At 48.8% G+C, this 26,848-nt stretch overlaps 1 protein-coding gene across 4 annotated transcripts in view; it reads left to right on the top strand.

Annotated features, from left to right (window-relative positions):
- The window catches only part of EVC2 (EvC ciliary complex subunit 2), a 129,451-nt gene that overhangs the window by 76,151 nt on the left and 26,452 nt on the right, over positions 1-26,848 (top strand). For all 4 annotated transcript variants that reach the window (XM_023638367.2, XM_023638370.2, XM_070262725.1 and 1 more), the window contains 2 exons: positions 4,085-4,289; positions 8,626-8,748. In XM_023638367.2, coding sequence (XP_023494135.2) covers positions 4,085-4,289; positions 8,626-8,748 — 328 coding nt within the window. The remainder of the gene's footprint in view (positions 1-4,084; positions 4,290-8,625; positions 8,749-26,848) is intronic.

Here is a 26,848-nt window from a genome sequence, read left to right as displayed (position 1 = left end):
GGACTACGTCATAAGCCTATCCGTGACCGTTCACCAGCAAGGAGAGCGAAATGGCCATGAACGTCTTAGACCAGAGGGCAGCAAAATTTTTCTATAAACTGCCAGACAGTAAATGTTTTAGGCTCTGAAGGCTACGTGATTTCTGTTGCATCTACTCAGTTCTGCCTTTGTAGAATGAAAACAGCCAAAGGCAATCCATAAACTAGTGAACATGACTGTGTTCCAATAAAACTTTATTAACAAAAGCAGGCAGTGGGCCGGATTTGGTCCTTGGGCTGTCGTTTGCCACTTCATGCCTTAGACCAATGGCAGTTCCCTCCCTGGGGCTGTGAGGAGTGTTCCTATCCCCAACACTGTTGGAGAGTAACCCCTCTAAACAGACGCTGAGCCAACAAGGGCTAAGGAAGTGGCTCTAGTTTAGGTTATCAGCCATGTCTAGAAAATACCAGCTCCATGGCATCAGTGAGGGATTGCCTGAGCTAGTATATTTAAATCTTTTATGCCAACCCTTGGTCCACAATAAGTGGCTGTCGAGTGGTTGCTGCTATCATTACCACCGTCATTCCGGTGCTGGAAGGATGCGGATTCTCAGGGGAAGCAGACACATAAATAGATGATCGTAGTAAACGAGGCATGAGCAGCTAACCATATTGGGATACACCAGGGAGAATCCACAGCTTTGCCAGGCTCTGAAGGAGGTACGTTTTGTGTGCCAACCATGGACCTGGTACTGGGAGCCAGAGATGAGCGGGCACTGCCACTGGTGTTTGCTGAGGGGGGCGGGGTCGGGCTGAGACTAAGGATGTCCTGGTCCTTATCTGGGTGTGAAGTGGGGAGACCGGTCTGACTGGGGTGAAGGAACAAAATGAAAAAAACCAACAATAACAGCACAACGGAGATAAACAATGACCGCCATCTGCACAGTCTGCTTATTTAGACAAACTCAGTAACTGTTGACATGTAAGGACATAATTGTGCCCATTTGGCAGTAACATGGAGCCTCTTTTCTCTTTAACCAACAGACTCATCAATCAGTAGTCCTGAAAGTTGCTTTTCCTTTAAACAAACCAACCAACCTTGAAAACCCCATTCAAGCAAATAAACAAACAGAACCAGTGCCCTCATAGTATTCTTCTCTCGGTATAGACACTCCGCAGTTTAAATCTTAGGCTCTATTTAAATTCTGACTCCATGGCCCTGTTATTAGAATGGCTGCACTGACAGGACTGTGGCGGGGATGTGGTGGGTCAGGGCTGGGGGAGAGGGAAGGGAATGAGTCCTTGTCCGTACATCTGCTCAGTCCGTCTGTCCCCCTCCCTCTCTGCTGATCCGGTCTGCTCTGCTTGCTCATCATCGTGTCCTCCCCGTCTGCACCGAGGCCTGCGCTCTTCCTGACCCCTCCGAGGGACCGCACGGCAGAGCGTCTTTCTGCAAAGCCCCTCCATCCTTGGCAGCACTTAGCTCCCACAGGACAGGATCTTCCTGGCCTCAGTGATTTTCTGCCTCCTCCTAGACAGTGCTCGTCCCCAGGGACTAACCTTCCTCCCAGGGAGAAGAGGTCCCAGGTGTTCGCAGAGAGCGATGTTGTCTTGGTGTAGATTAAGTGACCTCTCGGCTCTTTCTCCCCTTTTTTTTATGGTTCTGTCCTCGTTTATTTCCGAGTCTCTGTTAGAGTTTGTTGTCTTGAACAAACAAGGTGCTGTCTTCTCCAGGCCCATAAAAATCAGTTCCTTAGCCGCCACTCCTTATTCCCAGGAATCGCTCTCAGCGGTAATTGTTCAGCTCAGTCTACTTTCCACCACAGTCCCTTTACACGTTCCAGCCTGCTCTGGACTAGTCAAAGCATGTGAATTAGACTTGACGTTCCGATCACCGGATGGCCATTTTCTCCAGCGTTATTTGGGTCCGTGTTGCAGGGAGAGTTACTGAAGCCGCTGCCGATTCAGTCACTCAGCAAAGAGGACTCTCACTTTGCTATCAGAAAGCTCTCTATGATTTTTCTAAGGGTTAAAGAGGGTCAACTCACAATGCACACAATGTGAGTCTGCTTATATAGTTCGCTTATTTAAGATTCTAAGAGCTTGCCGGCTTTATTTCTGAGGCATTACGTAGAAATGGCTCTGCACAATAGTTTTGAAACACATTTTTATAAGCTTCCTGATTTCAAGCAAGATGGAGTGGCTGTAAACCTTGTCGGATAAAGTAGAAATTAATAAGGATGCACATTTTTGCCAAGGAAAGCGTGTCTTTGAGACTTACTTCCTAAACTCCTGCCTGGATTTTAAATTTCTTCAGGGCAGTGAGCCTGTCTCCTGTATTTCTGTATTGTCTTGGTGCCTGTGTAGTAGGAGGATTAGGACGAGACCGCCCAGGGCCGATCTGGTTTGAAGGTGGGTAGGAATAATGACTCAGATTCATCTTAGTTGCTTTCCCTTTGGATTCCGCATAACCAGCAGACACAGGGGGCAAAGATTCTCCATGAGGAGCAGCTGAAGTTTCCTGAGGTCCTTTAAAAAAACCCGTGGGCCCCATGGAGCACAGAACCCAAGACAGGAGTGTCAGCAATGTGGGTTTCGGGCCCTCAGACTCTTTTTGGCTGGGGCCCACACCAGCCCTGAGGATCCTATTCTATTTCCACAAGAGAACTTTCCAGCTGAGCCACAGTCCCACGCTCCCACATTGAGATCTGGGTGTGGTAGGCCTGGCCCCAGCCTCCCACAGTAGTATCCTGCAGATATTTCTGAATGTAAAGCATCCACAAAGCATATTTTGTGCAACCAGCGCTGATCAAACATTGCCAGAATAACCAGAGAGAATATTTGTTGAATGAATAAATGAACACCACGCATTTCCCAAAGCAGAAAGGAGGAGAAAAGACTTCTCCTTCTGTTGCTCTGTCCCAGGTCAGGGAGGAAATTCTGTCCAGAAGTCCCCAGCAGACTTCCCCTTACATCCCATGGACCAGAACTGGGTCTCGGGGGCAGGAGGTGAGCTTTTGGCCTCTCTCCTTTGCAGAGTGGGCTGTGGGCTTTGCCAGAGAGGAAGAGGGGCTGTTCCTCAATTTCCTCATCTGTAAATTGAGGACGGAGTTGTCAGAAGGATTAGCGATGACGTAGGTCAATGTATTTGTTTTCCTGGGGCTGCCGTAACAAAGTACCGCGAACTGGGGCTTAAAACAACAGAAATGTCCTCTCTCTCTGTCCTGGAGGCCGGAAGTCTAGATCAGGTGTCTGTCGGCAGGGCCCTGCTCTCTCAGAAGGTTCGAAGAGAGAGTCTGTTCCCCGGCTCTCTCTTAGCTGCCGGTGTTGCCAGCAGCCTGTGGCACTTGTTGGCTCATAGCTGCATCTCTCCCTCTCTGCCTCTTGTCACATGGCCGTCTTCTCCCTGTGTGTCTGCCTTTCTTCTCCTCTTATGGGGACACCAGCCATACTGGGTTAAGGGCCTACCCTACTCCAACATGACCTCAGCTTGCTTCTTAATTCCATTTGCAAAGACCCTATTTCCAAATAAGGTCATAGTCACAGACACTGGGGGTTAGGACTTAAACATGTCTTTTCTCGGGGACACAAGTCAACCCTTAACGGTAGGTCACTCAGCATGGTTTCCAGCATGGAACAGGTTTTCTCTAAGTGATCATCATCCTTTAAGACCCAGCACAAGGGACCCCCATTCTTTGACCCTCTTGAGCTGAGTTGGCCATCTCTCCTCTGGGCCACGGGTTCCTGCTCACAGCGTGCTGCTCACCAGGCTCAATGGACAGTCTTTGTTTTCAGGTCTGTTTCTAAAGTGAGACTAGGTTATCTTCAAGGTCATGACCACTGGAGATGCTCCTCACAGACACCCTCACATCTCATCTCGTTCAACCCTAATTCTCAGCTCCAGTATGATGTTAAATGCGACACAACGCACCTTAGGGGCTCAAGAAATACTTGGGGAATGAGTGCATGATTAAGGAGATGATTTTTTTTTCCCTGACATTCATTGAACTCGTAGATTTTGAGCTTTGAGTTTCCAGCTTTCCCTCCCCAGCACAACCCCAGTGGTTTCTCCCGATGACGACGTCTCCTTGTAATTGCTTGGCCAGGAAGCTCAGCTCCTCTGCCTTCTCGCTGTCCGAGGAGGAGCTGCTGAGGATGAGGCAGGAGGTGCACGGCTGCTTCGCGCAGATGGACAGGAGCTTGGCCCTCCCCAAAATCCGGGCCCGGGTGCTGCTGCAGCGGCTCCAGACTGCTTGGCGAGAGGCAGAGTTCCTGAAACTGGACCAGGCCCTGGCTGCCCCCGAGCTGCAGGTAGGATGGACATCGCGGGGGCCTGGTTGCAGGGGTGGGGCGTCTCCCAGATGCTGATCCTGTGCAATCTGGCCCCACCGCCCAGCCTGGGCTCTCCCCCGTCCTCTCTTCTCCAGCCAGGAGGTTGGAACCGCCTGGCTATTCCTGGAACCACTAAGCTTGTCCTCACCTTAAGGTCTGTAGTGGACACCACTGGCGTCTGGGGCCTTGCACTGCTCACCAGTGGCCGTGAGTGTTGGCCGCTCACAGTTCACAGCTGGACCCCTCTCCCGGCCGTTGCCCCTGGTGAATGGGAACCACCTGTTACCCTCCCTCCTGCTCCCTCAGCCACAGCCCATGACCTTCTCAGGGCATAAAAGGCCTGCCCCTTCTGTAAGTGGCATGAGGAGAATGCTCACCTCAGCTCACGTGGGTCAGGAAAAGGGGGTCTCTCCCACTGGGCCTTGTGGGGTGGTGATTGACAGCTGCCTTTATGAGCACCTGTGATGTGGCTCCAGGGTACACAGCTCTTGGTGCACTGCTTGCTCCAGAGCCCCCATGGACCAGTCAGGGCCAGACCTCACCCGAGACCCCCGCCTCACGTGGCCTCTTTCCCCTCCCTGCCCTGGTTCCCTCCCCACTATGGGATGCTTCTGAAGAACCCTCTCTCAGGAAACCATGGGCACCCCAAGCTCTGTCTCCAGCTCTGCCTCTGAGGAGCCCGCCCTGAGCCAAGGCCTTTGAGGCCAAGAACACACTTCCCCCCGAACATCACAGGGCCAGCTGCTGTGGTCTGTTCCTGTCTCCACTCAAATGTCGCTTGCACAGAGGGCCTCCTGGAGCGCCCATCCAGAGACCCCTCTCCCCAGGCATTCTCCGTCCCATGGCTGTGCTTCATGTCTTCATGGGACTGATGCCTATCCGGAACGTCCTGTTTCTTGACTTGTTCATCATCCGTGTCCCCACTACACACGAGCTCCTTGACCCATTCCCCACTCCGTACCCAGCACCGCAAGAGTGTCTGGTGCACAGGAGGAAAGCAATACATTTTGTGGACTGAACCACCCACCCACCAGATGTGTGCAGAATGTTGGGCGTTCCCTCGAGGGGATCATCTGTTGAGACTGAGAACACATTAAAATCACTCACACGCACATGGTCTCACCTGAGCTCACAGCAGTGCCAAGGGGTGGGCGTCACGTGCCCGTTTTACAGATGAGAAAACCGACCAGCAGAGGGAAAGTAGATTGACCGAGGCAGGCAGGGGGTAGGGGCTCTGGGCTCGAAACCGGTGTTTTCCAACTTCAAACCCACTGCTTTTTCTTCAGGAGGAAAAAAAATCAGACGTATCTTTTCTGAGTGAAAAACAGCAGACAGAAATGATTTGGAAGCTTTTCCATTGAAAAAAATTGAAGATTTTTTTCTATTTCTGTTAGAAGAATGCAGGATATATGAAATGGTGATAGCTAGAGAGTAAGGGACAAATTATCAAAAAAAATTTTAAAGGCTTTGAAACAATGAGTAAAAATATTTCCATACAACTGGAGTTAGGTGTGTTTCCCCTGCATCTGAGCTGACCGAGGGCCGCTCGCTGCTGGAGGAAGTAAGTTTCTGACTTTAAAGTTGTCCCAGGTACCTGGTTTTGAAATGGAAATGGCCCTCCAGGCTGCCTCAGAGGGACAGATGCCTCTGCCCCGGGCAGAAGGGTGCTCGCTCAACATGCTCCTGCCTCCCAGAGAACAGCAAGGTCTGGAGGGGCTGGTGTCTGTCTGGGCGGAGCCTGGCTCCCTCCCCAGCGCCATCTGGAGAAAGTGCCCAGATGCAGATGCCGATGCAGATGCTGGCTGTTTCCTGAGAGCTGGGGCCGAGAAAAGAGACTGATTCAGCCTGCCTAGCCCCTGCCCCGTGGCTACACTGCCATCAGGGAGAGCAGCTCCATCGCCAGACTGAGGGGTGGGATCCAGGCCTTCTCTGGCCAGCCTGGGAATGCGGGCCAGTTGTCCTGCAGGCGAGCAGCTTGGGGAGCTCTCACTTTAAGTAGATTTTTGTGTTTTTTAATTCTTTATTTTTCCATCTGTAAAATGGGCATAACGAAGATTCTTGTGGGAATTGGGTAGTCATAATGTAGAAAAGAATTAGCTGGTGCTCTGGATGGTACCATTCCCTTGGGCCTCCCCCACCCTGTCATCTCACCACTAGGTAACCCCTCACTTTCCCGCCTGTTGACCTCTGTTTGATCCAGGACCCTGAACAGGGACAGTATCTAATGGCTGACGTATCTGCCGTGTATACATCCCGGGGCTCTCAGACCTTTTACAAATGAGCTTCAAAGGACCTGGTAAAGTCTAAGAGATGTGCAAGTCTGTTTGCCACCCTCTTCTTCAAGCCTTTCTGTGGCTCTCTCTGCCAGGATACACGTCCTACCATAGTCTCAAGGCCCCACGTGGCCTGGTTCCTGACCAGACGTGTGCTGGTAGACTGACCCTCGGTGGGGGTTGGGGGAGGTAGGGGAGGGGAGGTGGGAGTAGGGAAACCCTGATTTGTAGCATTTGCCCATTTCCCGGGTGGAAATACTCCTTCCAAGGCCAATTTCAAGCTACCACCTGGACATCTCTGTGTGCGGGGCTGGGAAGAGATGCACCCGATGGGCCTGTGCCCCCGCCCCCAGCCCTGCCCTGCCCCTCTTAGCTCTATCCCCTCCCAGCCCCCCGTCTGTGCTCTGGGCTTCAGGGTCTTGCCTGCCAGCCTGGCTCTGTTCCTAAGGGACGCTGAGCCACAATTTCCTAATTTTGGTGTTATCCCTGTTAGATCGGGAGATGAAAACTAGTTGGCTCGTGAAATTAGCTGAGCCCAGCCTGGATGTTCACCGAGATTAGGCTCGGGAGTCAGGAAACTTGAAGGGTGGTTCTCAGGGTTCCCATGACGCCGCTTTAGCCCCCTGATTCAGCTCTTCTGACTTCAGTCTCCGCCTCTGTCAGCTGGGGCGTTTGGGCTCAGTGAATCACTGTGTATGTGCTTGCTTCCCCTGGGCAGGCTGGGGCAGGCACGGAGGACACGGGGTCCTCTCCTGTACTGTCATCATGGCCAGCCTAAGTGATTGTGTGGGAGCTCAGAGTCTCGTGGGCAGGCCCGAGTCCAGGTCCAGATCAGGCTCTGGGAGACCGTGGGGCCTCAAGGGGTGTAGTGAGAGGGAGGAGAAAGGGTGAGCGGGCGAGCTGGGGAAGCGAGGGGACCGGCCCTGATCGGGGAGGGACCACCTGCTGCATATCGCAGCGAGCCTCTTAGGGGTGTTGTGCTGTGTTGTGTCGCGCTCCATTGTGCTATGCTGTGTTGTGTTATGTTTGCTATGTTATGACATGTCATGTTGTTGTATTCTTGTTATATTCTGTTGTGTTTCGTCATGTTGTGTTATGGTGTGCTGTATTGTGTTATGTTGCTGTGTTTTTGTGGTTATATTGTTATGTTTATGTTATGTTCTTGCAATAATCCTATGAAGTAGATATTACTGTCCCCGGATGTACAGATGTACAGATGTACGAACAGAGGCTCAGAGACTGTGGCGTCTGCTACACTCATTCATTCATCAATTGAATAACAATTTACTGAGCTCGTGTGGCCTCATCTTCAACCACTCTCTCCCTTGCTGCTTCCATTCCAGCCCCAGCTTGTTCCTCCTCAGGGTGTGGAACCCACTGCTTCAGATTTTCACAGGCTTGACCCCATCTTGTCATGTGGGTCTCAGCCGCAGCATGGCTTCCTCCCATCTGTGGAGTGTGGACGCTGTTATTCTGGGGCTCTGACCACATTAATCTCTGTGGGCACAGTGCGCCCTTGAGCAGACGCAGACCACCAGCCTCAGCGGCCACCCCCTCTGCATATTTCCCATCCACCCGGCGTCAGATGATCCCTGGAGCTCTCCTTAGGTCCCTTGCCTCTCATGGCGCTGGCTGGCCCTCTGAGGGTGTCTGTGTTAGTTGCTGTTTACTGTGATTTTCTCCACTGTTCAGTGAGCTTTCCAAGGTGGGGGGGCCTCTCCAGTCCTGCTCCCTACTCAGAGGCTGGCCCGTTGAGGTCCCACGGCGGGAGATGGGTGCGCCCGGGGTGGCTCTGCGGTCTGTCTGGCTCTGCCCACGAGAGTCCCTCTGCTCCCTTTGTGGGGAGGAGCCCCCCAAGTACGTGAAGACCGAACCCCGTGGACTGAGCTCCTTCCAGAAAGGCCTCCGTCTCCCTCCCCTCTCAGCCTAGGGCAGCTGTGCTGTCCGTGGCCTGCAGACGCTGCTCTCGCGCTGGGACTCGCGGGCTGCAGGAACCTGCTGCCGGGCACTTAGCTGCAGGTGTCTCCTCTCGCCCCATCCAGCAACAGTCCAAGGCAAGAAAGCCGCGCTCCAAAAGCAAGAGCAAGATAGAGCTTTTGAAGAAGTGCCTTGAAGATAAAATCCAGCTGTTTGACGAGCAGGCCCCTGAAGACCTGGCTGAGAAGGTCAGTGCTCCTGCCCCGTCTGCATCTCACTGCACACGGCTGGGCTGATGGCCGCCCACTTTGCAAGGTGCACGGAGCCCTTGGGGGCTGTTGCTGTCCATCTCCACCAAGCCGTGGGTTTAGACTGTGGTCCTACAGGTGGGACTCACTCCTGTCCCCCAGGCCTTTCCACCCGCTCCTTCTGTCTTGAACCCTCTCCTCCCCTTCTCCACCTGGAGGTCTCTGGTTCCTCCTTCAGCCCTCACCTCTGCTGCTCCCCTGCCGCCCGTGGGTGCCGCCGCCTTGGTGCCTGCTCTGGGCTGAGGCGTTTGCACCTGCTGCTTCACTTCTGTCTCCCTGTTTGTCTTGCACCCCCTCCTCCTGGCTCCCACAAGCAGCCTGGCCTCCCTCTCCAGCCCCGTTCTCATCACTCTTTAGTTGTAGTTTACATTTCCCGTACATGCACATGCATGACCACATGGTGTTCATCTGTGTTCTTCCCTCTTCCTGGAATTACTTTCCACCTTTCTTTTTTTTTTTTTTTTGATGAGGAAGATTGGCCCTTAGTTAACGTCTGTGCCAGTCTTCCTCTACCTTAAGTGGGACGCCGCCACAGCATGGGTTGACAAGCGGTGCTAGGTCTGCACCTGGGATCTGAACCTGCAAACCCCAGGCTGCCAAAGTGAAGAGTGTGAACTTAACCACTGCGCCACTGGGCCGGCCCCCACTTTCCATCTTTCTTTATCTGGATGAAGGAGCTTTGTTCTTAGCTGTCCTAACGTGCTGCCTCTGTCCTCAGGTGTCCCCTCTTATCGTATCACACTCTGGGGCTGCAGCCGTGACTGAGGCCATCGTGGTCCCTGCTCTCACCAGGCCACATTCCAGTTGGAGATGGATAAAAACACTTAAAATTATAGGCCATGATCAGTGCCATTAAGGAAATGAATAAGACAACATGATAGTGACAGGCTGGGGACGAGGGGGCGGTGGGGTTGCCTGTAGGAGGACAGTCAGGTCAGGTCTTTGAGGAGGTGACATTGGAGAGTTGACACCGTGTCATCCCTGCCCGGTGCCTGCTGTCCCCCAGCCCTCAGCAGAGGTTCCCGGGAGGAGTGTGTTTGGAGAATGGATGTGTCAAGCCCTCTTTCGGAGCGGCTGTTTTGTTTCTACCTTCTGTCCATGTCTTTTGCCTGGTTTTTATTTTACTTTATTTTTTTAACATAAGTGTATTTCTCAGAACACAAATGCTTACTCTTGCAAAGAGCAGTAGAACCTGGCCTGGGCGAGGGCCGGGCTCCTGCCAGCTGGGTCCAGGTTGTTGGTGTCTTAAGGGACCCGAGAAGTGGCCCCCCTAGTCCCACTCATGTTCCATATAAACTTGAGAAATAAGACAAGGAATAAGGTGGGAAGAGGCGAAAATATCATCTTTCTTATTGTTAAAGGCTAATTCAGAAGATAGAAATTAGTGTGAGAGCCAAATGGGCTCCCTAAACAACCCCAGAAATAGACCCAGTCACCCAGTTGCAGGCGTCCAAGGGCCCCAGAGCAGCCTGCCCAGAGGAGCAGAGCAAAGTGGGCTCCCCGAGCAGAGCTGGGCCAGCCTGCCCTGTGTGCTCCCAGTGGCCCGGGGAGGAGAAGGGGAGAGGGGTGGCGAAGCAGGAGCTGTGCTAACCGAGCTCCCCCACAGGGAGGAAATACAGCAGGAGGGCCGGGTGGGGCGTGTCCTCCAATCCGTGCTGGTTTGCGACCCTCTGTCAGCCTGAAGGTGGAGGCTGTCCGAGAAGGAAAAGTGGGGGTTGGCTTTGGCCTGAGCCATGCTGGAGGACACAGTGCCAGGTCTGAGGAGGCCCAGAGAATCTGCCGCCCCGTGAAGCGCCGCACTGCTGGAGTGTGGGACCTCCTGAGGGCACGGGAGAGCAGACCATGGGGGCAAGGTCTCAGAGGTCAGGCTGAGAAGGTGGGCTGAGTCTCACCTGCCCCGCTGACGGAGGAGAGAGACAGGGTGAGTGACCGGGTGAGAGGACAGGCTGTCTCACCTGCCCCGCTGATGGAGGAGAGAGACAGGGTGAGTGAGCGGGTGAGAGGACTCCATGGTTCCCTGAGTGAGACTCTGAGCCCACCTGCCCTTTGCTCACCTCTCTCATTTCCATCTGAGGCATACGTTTGTCCTCAGCAGAAGCCAGACCCTTCACATGGGCGGAAGACACAGCCATCTGCCCCAGCTCTGGGGGAAGACTGGGTTTTTCAAGGGTGATTAATATTTCATTTTTGTCTTACACACTGATTTAAGAACTTACCTCACCTCTTAAAGTATAATAGCATTTATTTATTTTTTGCCTTTGAGTGTGTATGGCATTCTGGGCCCCTTGCTGGACACTTTCTTTCTTTCTTTCTTTTTTTTTGAGGAAGATTAGCTGTGAGCTAACATATGCTGCCAATCCTCCTCTTTTTTTTGCTGAGGAAGACTGGCCCTGATCTAGCATCCGTGCCCATCTTCCTCTACTTTATATATGGGACACCTACCACAGCATGGCTTGCCAAGTATTGCCATGTCCGCACCCGGGATCCAAACCAGTGAATCCTGGGCCGCCAAACTGGAACGTGCGAACTTAACCACTGTGCCACCTGGCTGGCCCTGCTCAATGCTTTATATGTCCATATATATCACACATTTACAATAGGCACATACAGTATATTACATGTATCAGCTGTACTATGTAGATATTAATAAGAACTGATGTGACTTGGGAGCTAAGTTCTCCACATGTGTTCATTCCTTTAATGACATCACGAATCCCATAAAAGGAGCCGCCATGATCCCTGTACTGGAAGTGAGGAATCTGAGGCACAGAGAGGTGCCGTAACTCCTGGGCCGCATCCCAGCCTCTGGCTTCAGACCCCATCTTTTTGCCACCACGTTAGCCTGTCTCTCATTCACTCCATTATGTGCTTTAACCCTCCCAGCCTCTCTAAGAAGTTGGAACGATCAATATCCCTACTTTGCAGGTGGGAAAACTGAGTCTCAGAGAGGTTAGCGAGTTCACCCAGGTCCATGCAGCACAGCGGGGCAGACACAGCGCTTGAACCTAAAGCTCTGTCTGTTCTTCATCGCTGCGCTGCCTCTGGACCGAATGCCCTGACCGCAATTGACGGGAGAGTGTTCCCACGAAACGTGCTTATTTCCCACAGGTGTGCCATGTGGGACAAACACGCCTTGGCTCCCACATATGTAAAATGAAGATTATGACAATCATGAGCCACTAGTCACAGGGTCTTTGTGAGGAGCAAATGGGCAGGAAGGCGCTTTTTAACTTTAGAGCGGGCCACAATGCTACTTTTTTCCAACAGTGGAGCAGCTCCCTGTGCGCCGTAACCTGGAGAAAGGCAGATGAGAGGCATTTGTCAGCTGTGACCTTTTCATGACAGGCCGTCTTCAAAATTGGCTGTTTCGTGGTGGCAAGTGCCAATAGCATAGGCACTCCCGAGTTAACGGCTTTGATGTTCCTCCCGGAATTGATCCATCGCATCTCTCAGCGTCGGAGCGGCGGTTGTTCCGATATTTCATTCGCAGGGTAATTGCAGAGAGAAGTGACAGCCCTCAGTGTGCGTCTAGCCGCTGAGAGCTGTGTGATCCTGTGTCAGGATGGGGAAGTCCCTCAAAACTCCTGCAGCTGTCGAGGTGGGCTGGGCTTTGCTGACCACTGCCCAGAGACCCACTGCAGAGCCCCAGCCTGGTTGACAGTGTGGTGACCCACAGGGACTTGGGCTGCACAGCTGGGGCTGCAGAGCCTGCTGGAAGCACCTGCTCAGTGCCCCCTTTCTTTACCAGGACCCATGTCAGGTGTCCCCCCAACCCTCACCTCCAGGCTGATACTCTTCTGGACTCTTCCATCCGGAGACGTTGGGAGAATTGCCCAAGGTCACGCTGTCAGTGAGCGGTAGAGCTGGGGGTCAAACAAGGCGTGTCTGCCTCCTTCCCTGTGCCCTTTCTGTCACAGCATTGTGATGACAGCCAGCTGTGACAATCAGACGGCTCCGGCCTCCCTAGGTGACTCTCTGGTCTTCTTCCCCACGTCCCCTCCCTTTCTTCCACTTCTGTCTTCTTCTTGGCCTCTCACCCTTCCTTTCCCTCTTCTCCTTCTGCTTCCTCCTGGAGGGAGCGTTTTGTGCAGCACTGTTCTAGTTGTCTGCTCTTGAGATCGTCTGAGCTTCAGAGGAGCAGCCAGTGTGCGCATCAGCCCTTTCGAAGCTCACATCCCACTTTCAGATGGAAAATCCAGCGGAGTCATCCACGCTCCACCTGAGTGAATGGTTCTGTGACTAATTCAGAAAGGGTGGTATGAGGGATTCAGGGAGGAAAAGAGAGACAGCCAGACAGACAGAGACAAAAGTGAGCTTCCTGCCTGCCCACGTTTCTGCACAGCTGATGGGTTAATGGGGTGAACTGTCAGCTCTGGTCACAGGCAGCTGTCCTGAGAGGCTGGCGTGCACCTGTGACCAGAAATGGGATTCTCAGCCAGGGACGCCCAGTCCTTCTGACGGGCTCATTGCAAACTCACAGATGCACAGTTTTAACCCTGGAAGACTTTGGAGAGCGTATACATTTTAGAATAAGTGAATCAAGGCCCTAAGTAAGTTTCTGTTGTGATTGCATTAAACTAACAGGTTAATTTGAGAATTGTCTTCCCCTCCAAAAAGATGGACTGTTTCTTATTTTATTTGGATCTTCTTTTAGGATGTGTAATAGAATCTACAGTTGTTTCCATACGTAGGGTGACCGTATATCTTGATTTGCTTGGGACAGTCCCAGTCTCCCCTTTGGCCCCATGTCCCTTCCCACTGGCTCTCCCTGTCACTCTCATCTCAGGTGGTAAGTCACATGGGCACCTTACACATAAGGTCTTGTGTATTCTTTGTGGTGGTTCCCACATACATGTTAGATTTGACTGCAGTCGTGAATGATAACCTATCTTAAATTCTATTTTTTACGTATTTGATATTGGTGTAAAGAAATGTTACTAATTTTTATAAGTCTTTCTAGACTCCCTTGTTCTGTCTCTAGAGCCAGACTGCTGGGTCCAAGTCCTAGTTCAGCCACTTTCTAGCTGCGTGACCTTGAGCAAGTTACTTAATCACTCCGTGCCCCAGGAATCCTTATTCCTCATTCCTTTTTCTCATCACTGTTTCAGTGTCCTTGTCTGCTTGCTCCATCATCTCTCTCCTTGTTACTGATTGGTTCTTCTCCGGGTTGTGGATCATATTTTCCTGCTTCTTTGCATGTATTGTAATTTTTTATCAGATGCTTGGCATTGTGAATGTTACATCTTGGGTACTGGTTGTGTTTTCTTTAATAGTGTTGGGGTTCCAGCATGTAAAGTTATTTGGGATTAGTTTTATCCTTTCAAGACTTGCTTTTAAGCTTTGTTAGGTTAGATCAAGAGCTGCCTTTAGTGGAGGGCTAATTCATCCCCACGGCTGAGGCTTACCCTTCTGGGGCCTGGGGCCTCGTGTGCTATGGGGCCTTTCCACTCTAGCTAGTGGGAATGCTAACTCTTCCCAGCTCCTTGTGAGCTCCAGCAACGGCTCTGCCTGTTCTTTTCTGGTGGTTCTTTCCCTGGCCTCACATAGCTATTTTTTTCAAGTATGCACAGTACTTAGCCAAAGACTTGAGGACACCCAGGCAGATCTCAGGAGCTCTCTCTCTCTCTGTTTGTGCAGCTCCCATCTCTCTGGGACTCTACCCCACAAATTCTAGACACGGTGGCCTCCCAAACTCTGATTTTGTTTTCTTAACCTAGTGAGGCTGCCAGCTCCCCATGCGCCCTCCACCCCACCCCACAACATTGCATCCTGGGAACTGCATCCCAGCCATAAGCTGGGGCAGCCGTGGGGCCCACCTTGTCTCTCTCCTGTCTCTCAGGAATCCCAGTCCTGCGCTGCCTTTTGTCCAGTGTCTGAAAACTGTTGCATCGTATACTTTCCTGGTTTTCTAGTTGTGGGAGAGTAAATCTGGTGAGAGAGCAGATCTGCTCCTTGTTACTCCATCATGGCCAGAAGTGGAAATTTTTAACCTACCCTTTTGTTGTTGATTTTTAATTCTAACCTATCCTTTTCTTTGGGGGGGAAAAAAAAACCCCTATTGTTTTTTTATTGGTGTCTAGTTTTATTATATTTTTGTTAGAGAACAAAGTGTATGTGATGATGATTCTTTGGGATTTTATTGAGGCTCACCCTGTGGCTTTATGCTAGGTCCATTTTGAAAGATATTTCATTTGTCCTCTAACAGGCTGAGTCTGTTGTTAGGGATGGAGAAGGGAGCTCCAGGAGGCAGGGAGGAGCCAGGCCATGAGAGGCCTGGAGGGCTGCCCTGAGGAGCTCAGGCCTGCTGAGGCAGAATTGACAAGATTTGGGCACCTTGTAGAGAATATTTGGGGGGGTACATTCATTTCTAGTTCTGTATTGAGAACTTCTCTCCTGACCTCTGCGCTCGTTGGCCCCAGAGGATGCAGGCCTGGTCTTGGTCTGACCTGTTCTTTTCCTTCTGCTTGTAAGCTTGAGATGGGAGCTAAGGTGGCAGTCCCAGGCCCTATGGAGAAGTGATTGATCGCTGTGAACTGAAGGGCCCTGGGGCCAGCCACCTCAGCAAGAATAAGGTTCCAGTGTGGGCTTGGTAGATGGTCAAAGTCACCCTATGCAACGGTCAGTCATGTCAGTCCCTCTGCCCTCTCCAGGAGGGCAACCAAAGAGGGCTTCTCGGAAGTGAGTGCCCCATTGGTGAAGGGACATTTGGGTGCCTTCCTTGACCTCCGGGAGGCTATCACCACCTTGGGGCAGTTTATTGGAGCTGAAAGATGAGAAGGCTGCCCTTAAAATGGCCCCTGGCCAAGGTCTTACTTGTTGAATGCTTGACCAGAACAGAGAATGTGTCTTTTTTTCTCCTGCCTCGATGCCTAGGCCAATCCGTAAAGCAGAGTGGGTACACAGCACAAATTGTGTAGCTCATTTTTACTCTCCAACTATTAGTAATAGATCTATCTGTCTACATCTATCATCTATCTATCTATCCATCCATCTATCTTACCTACCTCTATCTAGCTATCAATGGTCTACCTATATCTATCAATATGATTTACCTACCCATATCAATCTATCCATCCATCCCTCCATGTGCCATCATCTATACCAGTTTACCTACCTCTGTCTATCTGTCTATCTATCTACCTATCATCTTTGCTTTTACTTAATACTGAAACTTGAAGATTTTCCATATTGATACGTAAGAGTTTCCTCATCGCTTTTTATGGCAGCGTAGTATTTCATGATGTGTGTGAACGTTACATGATTTAACCACCCCTCAATTAATGAACATTTAGGTTCTTTTCAGTGTTTGATGTCTCAGGCACTCTTGGAACCTCTGCATGTATCCTACCCACCTCTGTAGGGAGGCAGGTGGAACAGCTCTTACTGTGCAGTTCACAGATGAGAACGCTGAGACTCAGAAAGCTTGAGCAGCTTGTCCAAAGTCACAGAGCTGGTAGGTGGCAGAGCAGAGCCTAAAGCACAGGTCTCCCGATGCCCCTCCTTGTGTTCTATTCACAGATGTTTGATGGATCCAGAAATGAAGGGAACATTTCACCTAATCTTTGGTGTGTTCTCCTGCTGTTTTTGCACAGAGTATATATAAATTTCTCATAAATATTCTTTAGGAATATTTAAATATAAATGAAAAAGACATGACCATATTTCCTGCTCTCCCGTTATTTCTGGTATTATTTTAATGATGTTGCCCTTCATTTGGGTCTCGTGTCTCCTACCTGTCCTCTCACCCATCCGTTATTCGTTCACTGTTGCCAGGTTTCATGATGTGCCATGCATGCACACTTCGTTAGCCATCCTTTCACTCAGGAGCGGAACTCCCGCACTGCCATCGACCGTGTATTGTGTTTCTGCCGCTGCTTCGGCAATTATGCAGAGGTGGCTGGCGCTTCTGTCAGGAACAGCTCCTCACTCTCCTGTCATTTCAGAAGGGACTAGGGTTTAAGCATGAGAATAACATGCTCATTTTTAGAGGGCCTGACAAGAGAGAACACTGATGGCACAGGTCCTTATAAAGCTTAGAAAAGAAGGCGCATTGAAAGGGAATGCATTTTAGGAAGGGGAGGGAAAATCCGTCCATCCACAAAGCCTGGGAAGGCCTCCACATCTTCCTCTGCATGTCAACTCTTGCCGCCATGTTACCCCTTGAGGCAGACTGTGTCACACTCATCTCCCTGAAGCACCGCTCCGGGGGACTTTTCATTGCTTCCCACTGCCCCCAAACAGAACCCAGACTCTTGGGCATGGCCTTCAAGACCTCACAATCAGAATGCAGCTTCCCTTTCTAATCTATTCTACTTCCCCCGTCTCATATGGAAGAGTTACCATGGTTATCTTTGGAGGGTTTGAATGTAGTAAATTTTTTCTACATGTCCATTTAAAAATTTACTTTTCTTTCTTTTTTTTTTTTTTTTGAGGAAGATTAGCACTGAGCTAACTACTGCAATCCTCCGCTTTATGCTGAGGAAGCCTGGCCCTGAGCTAACATCCGTGCCCATCTTCCTCTACTTTATATGTGGGACACCTACCACAGCATGGCTTGCCAAGCGCTGCCATGTCCACACCTGGGATCTGAACCAGCGAACCCCGGGCTGCCGCGCCACTGGGCCAGCCCCTGCTTTTCATTTTTATTGAATTTATGTATATATTCTTTGAAAGAGTCAGATAATTCTACAAGGTTTGCGCTCAGAAAAGAACAGCTCCCTGCAACCACATCCCCACACATGTTCAAATCCTCAGGCGTAACGACTTTTAATTTTTTAGCTTAATCTTTTGGTTTTTACCTCCATATCTCTAAGTAACATGCCTGTCTTGCTATTTCTCATTTTCTCTGCTCATAGGCATTATCTGTTCACTTTTGTTTATGGGAGAAAGGATTTAACCATCTTTCTTCTTTCAACCTGCAACACACATGAGCCCGTCCTGTCCTCCCCCACCCCCGATATAGTTAGATCCATATTTAAGATTTCTTTTACTGTGGTTACTTAACTGTTATTCATGTCTGAGCCACATAAAAACTGAGATTCATTTTTCTTTCCTGTATCACTTTTTGTTTTTCCTGGAGTTAATATTGTCCTTTGGTTTTTGGTTTTTGGTTGCTTTCCTATGTGCTCATCACTAATTCAGTCCACTTCTTGACAGTTGACTAAATAGCCTATTGGGCCCATCACACAAGACGTGTCTCATTAATTCCATCTTCTTGAGGACGTCTGTCTCTGTGACTCTGGTGTTCTTCAATCTCGACGCTGCCCTTTATTCCTTATGCACACCTGCCATCTTGGGGTCATGCTCTGAATTTCCTTCTCTCCTCTCTTTCCTAATGTGTCCCTTATTTATTTATTTTTTTAAGATTTTATTTTTTCGCTTTTTCTCCCCAAAGCCCCCGGGTACATAGTTGTATATTCTTAGTTGTGGGTCCTTCTGGTTGTGGTATGTGGGACGCCACCTCAGCGTGCCTCGATGAACGGTGCCATGTCCGCGCCCAGGACTTGAACTGACGAAACCCTGGGCCACCTGAAGCAGAGCGTGCGAACTTAACCACTCAGCCATGGGGCTGGCCCCATGTGTCCCTTATTTTAATGAAACTCTTCCCATGTTTGTTTCCTAGGAAAGAGCATGGGAAAAGTTTAATATTTTGAAATTTTTCAAGACTGAAAATATTTCTGTTCTGCCCACATACTTGACACATTGTTTGACAAATCTTGGAATTCTGGGAAATTTTCTTGAGTGATTTTGATAGTTAACTCCCCTTTTCTCTGGTCTGTCTTTCTAGGTCTCTAATTATTCAGATGTTGGACCTCTTGTGCTTTTTCTTTTTTACTATTTTCTTTTTCTTTGTTCTTTTACTTTACTTCCTGGGGAATATCCTAAGTTTTATCTTCCAAACTTTTCATTGAGTCTTCTGTTCAAGTTTTTAATTCTGATTCTTCAAGAGGGTTTTTTCCTCTCCTAATGGTCTCTTCTTAGAGAAATAACATTCTTTTGTTGTTTTAAGGCTTCTATAACTTTTTGTATCCCTCTGAGAACAGTTATATTTTTTAAAGTTCTTTTAAAACAAATTCCTGCATCTTGACAGTTACCTCTGTTCTTGAGAGGCTTTCCCAGGTGTGTGGTCACCGTTGGTGGACTGCTCATATTTAAGACTGGAGTACCTACAAGCTCCTTGGAGGCTCTGAGCCGAAGATGGTGCCTGTAGATTGTGACCTTCACTCCAGTGTGACTGAGCTGGACCATTCCCTTGGGGAACCCCATGTCGGTATCTTTAGGTCTCCCTTGAAGGCTGGTCAGAGTCCCCAGAGAAGACCAGTCTCCTGGCCACATGGGAAAGGCCTGGCTGCCGACGTTTCAGGAGCCGAACGTGGGAAGAGCGGTGAGACTTCAGTAGTCAGTGTGTAAAGTTTCTCCTGAGCTCTCTGTTTTCTGTGTGGAGCCCCCAGCTTCGGTGGGCTCAGTTTGTCCAAGTTCACAGACTCTTCCGGAGAACACGTCTCCAGGGACCTGCTGGGCTGAGGGAGGAGCAGCGTCTGCTGGGCAGAACCGGGTGGGGGGAGTTCTGGGGACTTGTTTCTAAGTGAGATGCTCAACCTTTCCTCCTGTTTACCTTCAACTTTGACCTCCAACTTCTAGGTCTGTCTGGGGCCGGCGTTTTCTGAGATTTGGGGGGACTTTACGGTTTAAATCATGTGCTTCTTTGCCTACACCATTGCTGGCTTAATCTTTTGGGATCTGGGGAGTCCTTTACCACCCAGTCATCTCTCCAGCTTTTAAAATTTGTGGCTAGTATTTCCTCTCTTATTTTCCCCATCTTTCCCTTCTGCCTTAAAGAGAACAATAGATGCTTGTTATAAATCTACTGTCTTTCACCAGGAATATCCATTGTTAATATTTTTCTACATCGTGCATGTATTTTATAATTAGAAATGAAGAAACTTTTTTAAAGGAGGAAAGAAAATCCCCAATATTACAAATTATTATTTTTATCTTCTTCCTGCAACCTAAAGGAGACTCTATTTAACTAATTATAATGATGATAATAGAAATAATCGTAGTTGTAATGATAATGGCAGCTACCATTTGTTAGGTGCTCATTAGCTACCAGAGATGGTACTAGGCATTGTCTCCTATTGTTTTATTGTGTTATTTTCACGGACAAAACTGAGACTCAGAGAAGTTAAGCAGCTTGTCCAGGTCACACAGCTAGTTAAGTGGTAAGCTTGTATGTAAGCGATAACAGATCAACCATAAACAAAACAAACAAAACTATGCTGGCTGGTTTAAGGCAGTCCCCTTAGTTTGTTTGAGATTTTTGCACTTTGTTTATTTAGATGACGGGGTGGCTGGCATTGTCTTTCCAGGCATAGGAATCAATTTTTCCATCTCTAAATCTAAGCACTGATGAGGTTTATTTAGCAAGGTGGTATTTCATTTAACAAATATTAACCCAACACATCTTTACTGAGTCCACTCCCCTCCTGATGCGAGATGAGGAGAAAGTCTTAAACACTTTCCATCTTCTTAGTCCCTCTGGGCATTTTGAATGTACCCAGCAAAGCGTGTGTTAGACTGACCTGCTTTGTGCAAGGACCAGCCACTAGGATACAAGTGCACACTCATGTTTAAATGGTGTGTTATCGGTCTTCTCCCAGCATTTGGATGAGAGAGTCTTGTTGTGACCCCTCTCTGACCCCATTCCTTCCATGCAGGGGGACTTTGCTAGTGACATCCTGGCCTCTCTCCGTCCTTGCCCACTTTTCTCCAGGGAGGCTGTTCTGTGATTGGCGGAATTAAAGAAGGGACTGGGCTTGCTCAGCCCAGCTCCCTCCCGTAGCAAGTTCCCGTTCTCTTTCCATGATGTGATGAGCTTGGGGGGCAGGCCTGCTGTTTGGGGGCGTGTGTGTTCATTTGGACACACGTCTGAGCCACATTCTCCGATCTGGTTTCCATCAATATTAAAGCTGATGTTTGGCGTCTGTGTGGCTCACCCCTGCATCTAGTTGCATTTGTTTCCAAACCTGGATAAGGAGGAGGGGTGTGACGCCTTCAACTCCTTAGAATCCCAGTAATTCCCTGCTGATTGACAGGGGTGATTTCATTTTGTGTTTAAAGGACATTACAGTATAGAAGAATCTGCTCCTTTGAAATCCGTGTGCTGTCAGGGAAGGAAGGAAGGAAGATGTTTGAACTTCCCGTTTAAAATAAGAGTAGTTAGCAGCATATTGTTTTGCAAATGAATTTTTATTACTTTAGAGAGCTTGAGTATTTAATGAAGCCTGCCATTAATTCTTCATAGAAATGCAAATCTGTCTCCTTTCCCAGGAGTGCTTTCAGACCAGGATGAAACCCTCTCTGGAGGCACATTCTTATGGTGCTGGAATTAACAAGCTTTCCGAAGAAGAAAAAAGGATTTTGGAGAATCTTTCTTTTCTTGATCTCACTGTCCACATTGTTCTTACAGCACATACAAAAGGCTTTACGTTTGCCCCACATTTTAGTTATGAATTTGCATCAGTAAAACTTGAGATATCCTCATGGACAGCTCATCTGCCCTGCATCTCTGCAGGGAACCAGGCCTTACAGGATGCTTGGGCCACCACCCATCCACCAGTGGGGAAGATTGAGAGCACATGGAGGGAACAGGAAGATCTGAGCTCATGGCAGGTGTGCAATAAGGGGACCTCTCATCCATTTCTTGCTCACCTGCCCGGCCCTCATGTTTTTCCTCATTGCCTCCTGTTTTCCCCTTCCTTTGCCTCAGGAGAAGGTCTTCCCTCTTCTCTCTGGCAGTCATGGCCTCTGTAATGTGGTTTCTGTCCGGCCTCTATGGCTTCATCTTCCACTTTTCCTTTCAACTTTGGTCTAATTCACCTTCTTCCTCACCCCATGGGGACCCCATACACTCCTGCCTCAGTGCCTTTGATTGTGCTGCTCTTTGTTTCTGAATGCCTGGATCTTCCAACATCCAGTTCAAATGCCAATGTCTTCACCACCTCCCCTGACCCCTCTACCTCCTCCATCCTCTAAGCTCCCCCGTAGCACTATATGTGGACCTTCCTTATGGCACCAACCATATTATACCTGCAATAATAAGATTAATACCAACCATGACAACAACAGCTAACGTTTATTAAACACTCCAGTGTGTCAGGCACTGTTCTAGGCAATTAAAAGCAGCAGATTATTTAATAATCAAAATATGAGAGATTTCTGCTTCTGGACAAGACAGAATAAAAAGGGTTGAATTAGGGGATGGCCCCGTGGCCGAGTGGTTAAGTTCGCGCACTCCGCTGCAGGCGGCCCAGTGTTTCGTTGGTTCAAATCTTGGGCGCGGACATCAAACCACGCTGAGGCAGCATCCCACATGCCACAACTAGAAGGACCCACAACGAAGAATATACAACTATGTACTGGGGGGCTTTGGGGAGAAAAAGGAAAAAAATAAAATCTTTAAAAAAAAAAAACTCGTCAGCTCTTTAAAAAAAAAAAAGAGTTGAATTACCCCTCACCTAAAACGAAAGAAAAAATTGAACAAAGTTTATGAAATAATGGTTTTCAAGACACTGGACAACAGTCAAAAGTGATCTCTGAGACATGGGAAACCAGAGAGTTGAGCCCTACGATGCTACTACCCTGAAGGGTTCGCAGGCTGTGCGTGGGGGGAGGCCCAGGCCCACCCTGGCAGACTCCTCGAGTGGAGGAGACAAAGCTAAGGATTCAGGGAAGCAGGGCAGCTAGACTAGGAAGGAGAAAGAGCTCCCGAGATACCCACTGGAACCCCGTGAGTATTCAGCTGAGAACTGCTCGGCCCACACGTTTGAGGAAAGTACTCCAAGCCAGCAAAAGGACGGCCCCAAAGGTACAGAGAGAAGAGAGCCCAGTGCCCCCACAGGGCGGGGACAGTGAGGGTTCCCTCCAGCCGGGCTAGGAAACCTCGTCACTCGCGAGGTGATGGATATACTCCTCCCAAAGATCTTGCCTCCTTAGTGAGAGTTATTAGCCCTTAGCTAAACTCTGCTCTGGTCCTACCTAAAAAATCTTAAAAACCAGACCAGGAAAGACAAAACTGATTCCAAGTAACTTGCCTGCATCCCAGGACAGAGCGTAAGAATTTTGTATTCCATATAGAAATACGAAAATATCCAGGGCCAACAAGGGAAAGTTCACGATGTCCCTCATCTAATTAAAAGTTACTAAGCGTGCAACAAAGCAGGAAAATGTGGCTCCTAAGGAAGAGAAAAGCCGGGACTGGGAACCAACCCAGAACTGACACAGACATTGGGACCAGCAGAGAATAGCATTCAAACTGTCAGAACTGTGTGTCATATGTTGAAAACAAGTTAAACAGAGCTATGGAAGATATCAAAAGACCCAAATCAAATTTCTAGAGAAGAAAACTCCGTAGTTTTCACACACACATATATATGATATATGATGTATATTGCATAGGATTAACAGCAGAATAAAGATTGCAGGAAAAAGATCAGGTAACTTGAAGACACAGTAATATAAATGATCTAACATGAAAACAGAGGGAAGAAATGAACAGCATCCGTGAGGTGTGGGACAGCTTCAGGTCGCCTAGGATGTGGGGGATTGGATCTGCTGAAGTTGAGGAGAGATAAAGAGGAGAACGGAAAAACGGGATAAGAAATAATGGCTGAAAATTTCCCAGATTTGATGAAAGCTATCAACCCACAGATTCAAGAAGCTCAACGAATCCCAGATGTAGGAAATGTGGAGAAAACTGCACCATAGTCACATTGGTCCAAACCAGTGATAAAGAGAAAATCTTAACAGCAACCGGAGGAAAAAGATCTATTGCCTACAAAGGAGCAGCTTCTAGAAGATTTCTCATTGCAAACACTGTAAGCGAGAAGACAATGGAGCAATGTCCTTAATGCATTGGGGGGTAAACCGTCACCCAGAATTCAAAATATCTTTCAAGCATGAAGATGAAAGAGACTTTTTCAGACATACAGAGGCTGAACGATTTCACCACCAGGAGACTCATACTGTAAGATAGGTTTAAGAACCCCTTTGGGCAGGAATTCCATCCCAGATGGAAATCTGGAACCCCACAAAGAAATAAGCACTGGAAATGGGAACTACATGGATAAATATCTAAGATTCTCCTCTTATTTTTAAATCTCTTTTGAAATTAATTGTACGTACAATGGAATATTATTCAGCTGTGAAAATGAATGATATTCTAATGCATGTTACAGTGGAGACAAACCTCAAAAACATTATGAGAAGCCAGACACAACAGCTCACACATTCTATGATTCCGTTTATGTGAAATGTCCAGAACACCTAAAAGAGGAGAAACAGAAAGGAGATCGGTGGTTGCCAGGGGCTGGGGGAGGGGAGACGGGGGTAAGCCCTTAATGCTTATGGGGTTTTCTTTTGGGCTGATGAAAATATTTTGGAACTAGATAGAGGTGATGGCTACACAACACCGTGGATGTACTGAATGCCACTCAGCTGTTGACATTTTTTTTTCTTCATAAAGATTGGCACCTCAGCTAACAACAGTTGCCAATCTTCTTCTTTTTTTGATTTTAATTGCTTTTTCTCCCCAAATCCCCCCAGTACATAGTTGTATATAGTTTTTTAGTTGTGGGTCCTTCTAGCTGTGGCATGTGGGATGCTGCCTCAACATGGCCTGACGAGCGGTGCCATGTCTGCACCCAGCATCCGAACCGGCGAAACCCTGGGCTGCTGAAGCAGAGCGCGTGAACTTAACCAGTTGGCCTCAGGGCCGGCCCTAGCTGTTGACTTTAAAATAATTAATTTTATGTTGTATGAATTTCACCTCAATGCAAAACCTTTCTTAAATGACTGTTTCAACAGAAATAATTAACTAATGCGAGGTTTATACGTGTATAATTAAAATGTATGACAAAAATAGCCCAAAGACCAGGAAGGGACGAATGGAAGGCTGCTGTAAGATTCTTATATTCCATGTGACGCGGGATAATATCACTCGAAGGGAGACTGTGAGAAGTGCAAGATGTGTAATGTACGCCCTAAACCACTGCTCAGATGACAACACAGAGTATTAGCTAATGGACCGCGGAGGGGATGAAATGGAAACATCAGAAATACTCACCTCAGAAGGAGATGGTAGGAGAGGATGCGCCTTAAAATGGTTATGCTGAGTGAAAACAGCCAGACAGAAACAGTACGTACTGTGATTCCATTTATATAAAAATCTAGAAAATGCAAACTAATCTATAGTGGCAGACAGCAGGTCAGCTGTGGCTGGAGGGTGTGAGGGTGGGATACACAGGACGTGAGAGACTTTGGGGGGTGATGGGTGAGCTCGCTATCCTGATCGCATTCACCATCCCAATTTCGGTCTTTGGTTGCATGGGTGTGTAAACATGTCAACACTTAGACACTTAGCAAATTATAGACTTTAAATATGTGCAGGTTATTGCACAGTAATTGTACCTCAGTAAAGCTTTTTGTTTTATCCTATGTGTTGGGAGGTGTTATTCTTGCCATTTTGCAGATGAGGAAATGTGGGCCTCGAAGGCTTAGTGGACTTGCCCCAGCTCAGCAGCTAGTAAGCTGCAGGGTGGATCCCACACCCGGGGCGTCTGGCTCCGGAGCGCGGGCCTCCACCTGCGCCTCCACCGTCCTCGGTTATGAGCCCGTTCAGGTTACATCCGTGTCTGAGTCATCTCTGCCTCTTCTCTCCCCTCCCCATCCTCTAGGTGCATCACACATTCCTTTATACTATATTTGATACTTATACATATTTGATGCTCACTAAATTTTTTTGTATTAATAAACAAAGGTGTAAATATATTTTCCATTTGTGAACTTACTGTGAAAAAGTGACCCTGGGAAAGGGAGTTTGCGGGAAGACTGAGATCTGTAAAGAAGTGTAGAGACAGCTTCCGAGCCTTCCCACGTAGAAGTAATCAGACACAGCTCTTGGGGTCCCATTCTCACAGGGCATGTCCAGCCTTGCGAGGACATTGGACCACCTGTATGAGCCGTGTCTATGCAAGCTGAGTCCAGCTGCTGGCCCTTACAGAAGGCCCATCCGGGAGGCCCAGGCCCAGGATCTGCAGTTTCCATGGAAACCAGTCCGTGGGCAGGTGCCTGTCACCTGGTTCTCCAAGCTGGGGAAAGATTGGGGTGTACTAGCAGCCTTTTGAGAACAGGACGTCTTGTTCCCTTTTGAGCGTGGACATGAACCGCCTTCTCCCAGAGGAGCTGTGTTTCTGTACTACAGTGCTGTGCATGGTTGCCTCTGGCCTCTGACGTCTGTGGGCTTCCCTGTGAGTCACAGATGCCTGCGCCGGCAGCGTACGTCTTTGCAGAACCACGTTCCATTTATGGTCCTTCCTCAGCCTGCGAGGCCTGTTTTAGGTACCACCTTCCCAAGAAGCTTTTGCAGGTCCTCCAGCCAGAATTTTGTTCCCCAGCCAACAGCTACCGCAAGTGGGCTATTTGCTTCTTTGGGGCACTTTTTCCTTTTCCCTACATCAGAGGTTTTCCTGAAGGACAGATCATTGAGATGAAATCTGAGCTTTTCAAACCAGGACTTGCATTCCCTGAGGGACACGGGGACGGGCACAGGAAGGTTGTGCAGCCGTGGGAGGAGCCCGGGCCATGAGCTCTGCCAACCTTCAAGTAAAGACTTTTCCTTATGCCGACTACTTCAACACTTCTGAATATAAACATATGAATATTAGAAATAGGTTACATAGGGACTAGCCCGGTGGCGCAGCGGTTAAGTTTGCATGTTCTGCTTCAGTGGCCTGGGCTTCGCAGGTTCGGATCCCGGGTGCGGACATGGCACCTCTTGTCAAGCCATGCTGTGGCAGGTGTCCCACATATAAAGGAGAGGAAGATGGGCACGGATGTTAGCTCAGGGCCGGTCTTCCTCAGCAAAAAGGAGGATTGGCAGCGGATGTTAGCTCAAGGGCTAATCTTCCTAAAAAAAAAAAAATAGGTTACATGTCAGAAAACAAAATTCCACAAACTTTTTCAAATTTTTATATTGTGGTAA

Source organism: Equus caballus, chromosome 3 (genome assembly GCF_041296265.1).
Source record: "Equus caballus isolate H_3958 breed thoroughbred chromosome 3, TB-T2T, whole genome shotgun sequence".
In the NCBI taxonomy this organism is placed as follows: domain Eukaryota; kingdom Metazoa; phylum Chordata; class Mammalia; order Perissodactyla; family Equidae; genus Equus; species Equus caballus.
The sequence above is the reverse complement of the archived record's forward strand: the minus strand, read 5'-3'. Positions and strand labels throughout refer to the sequence as shown.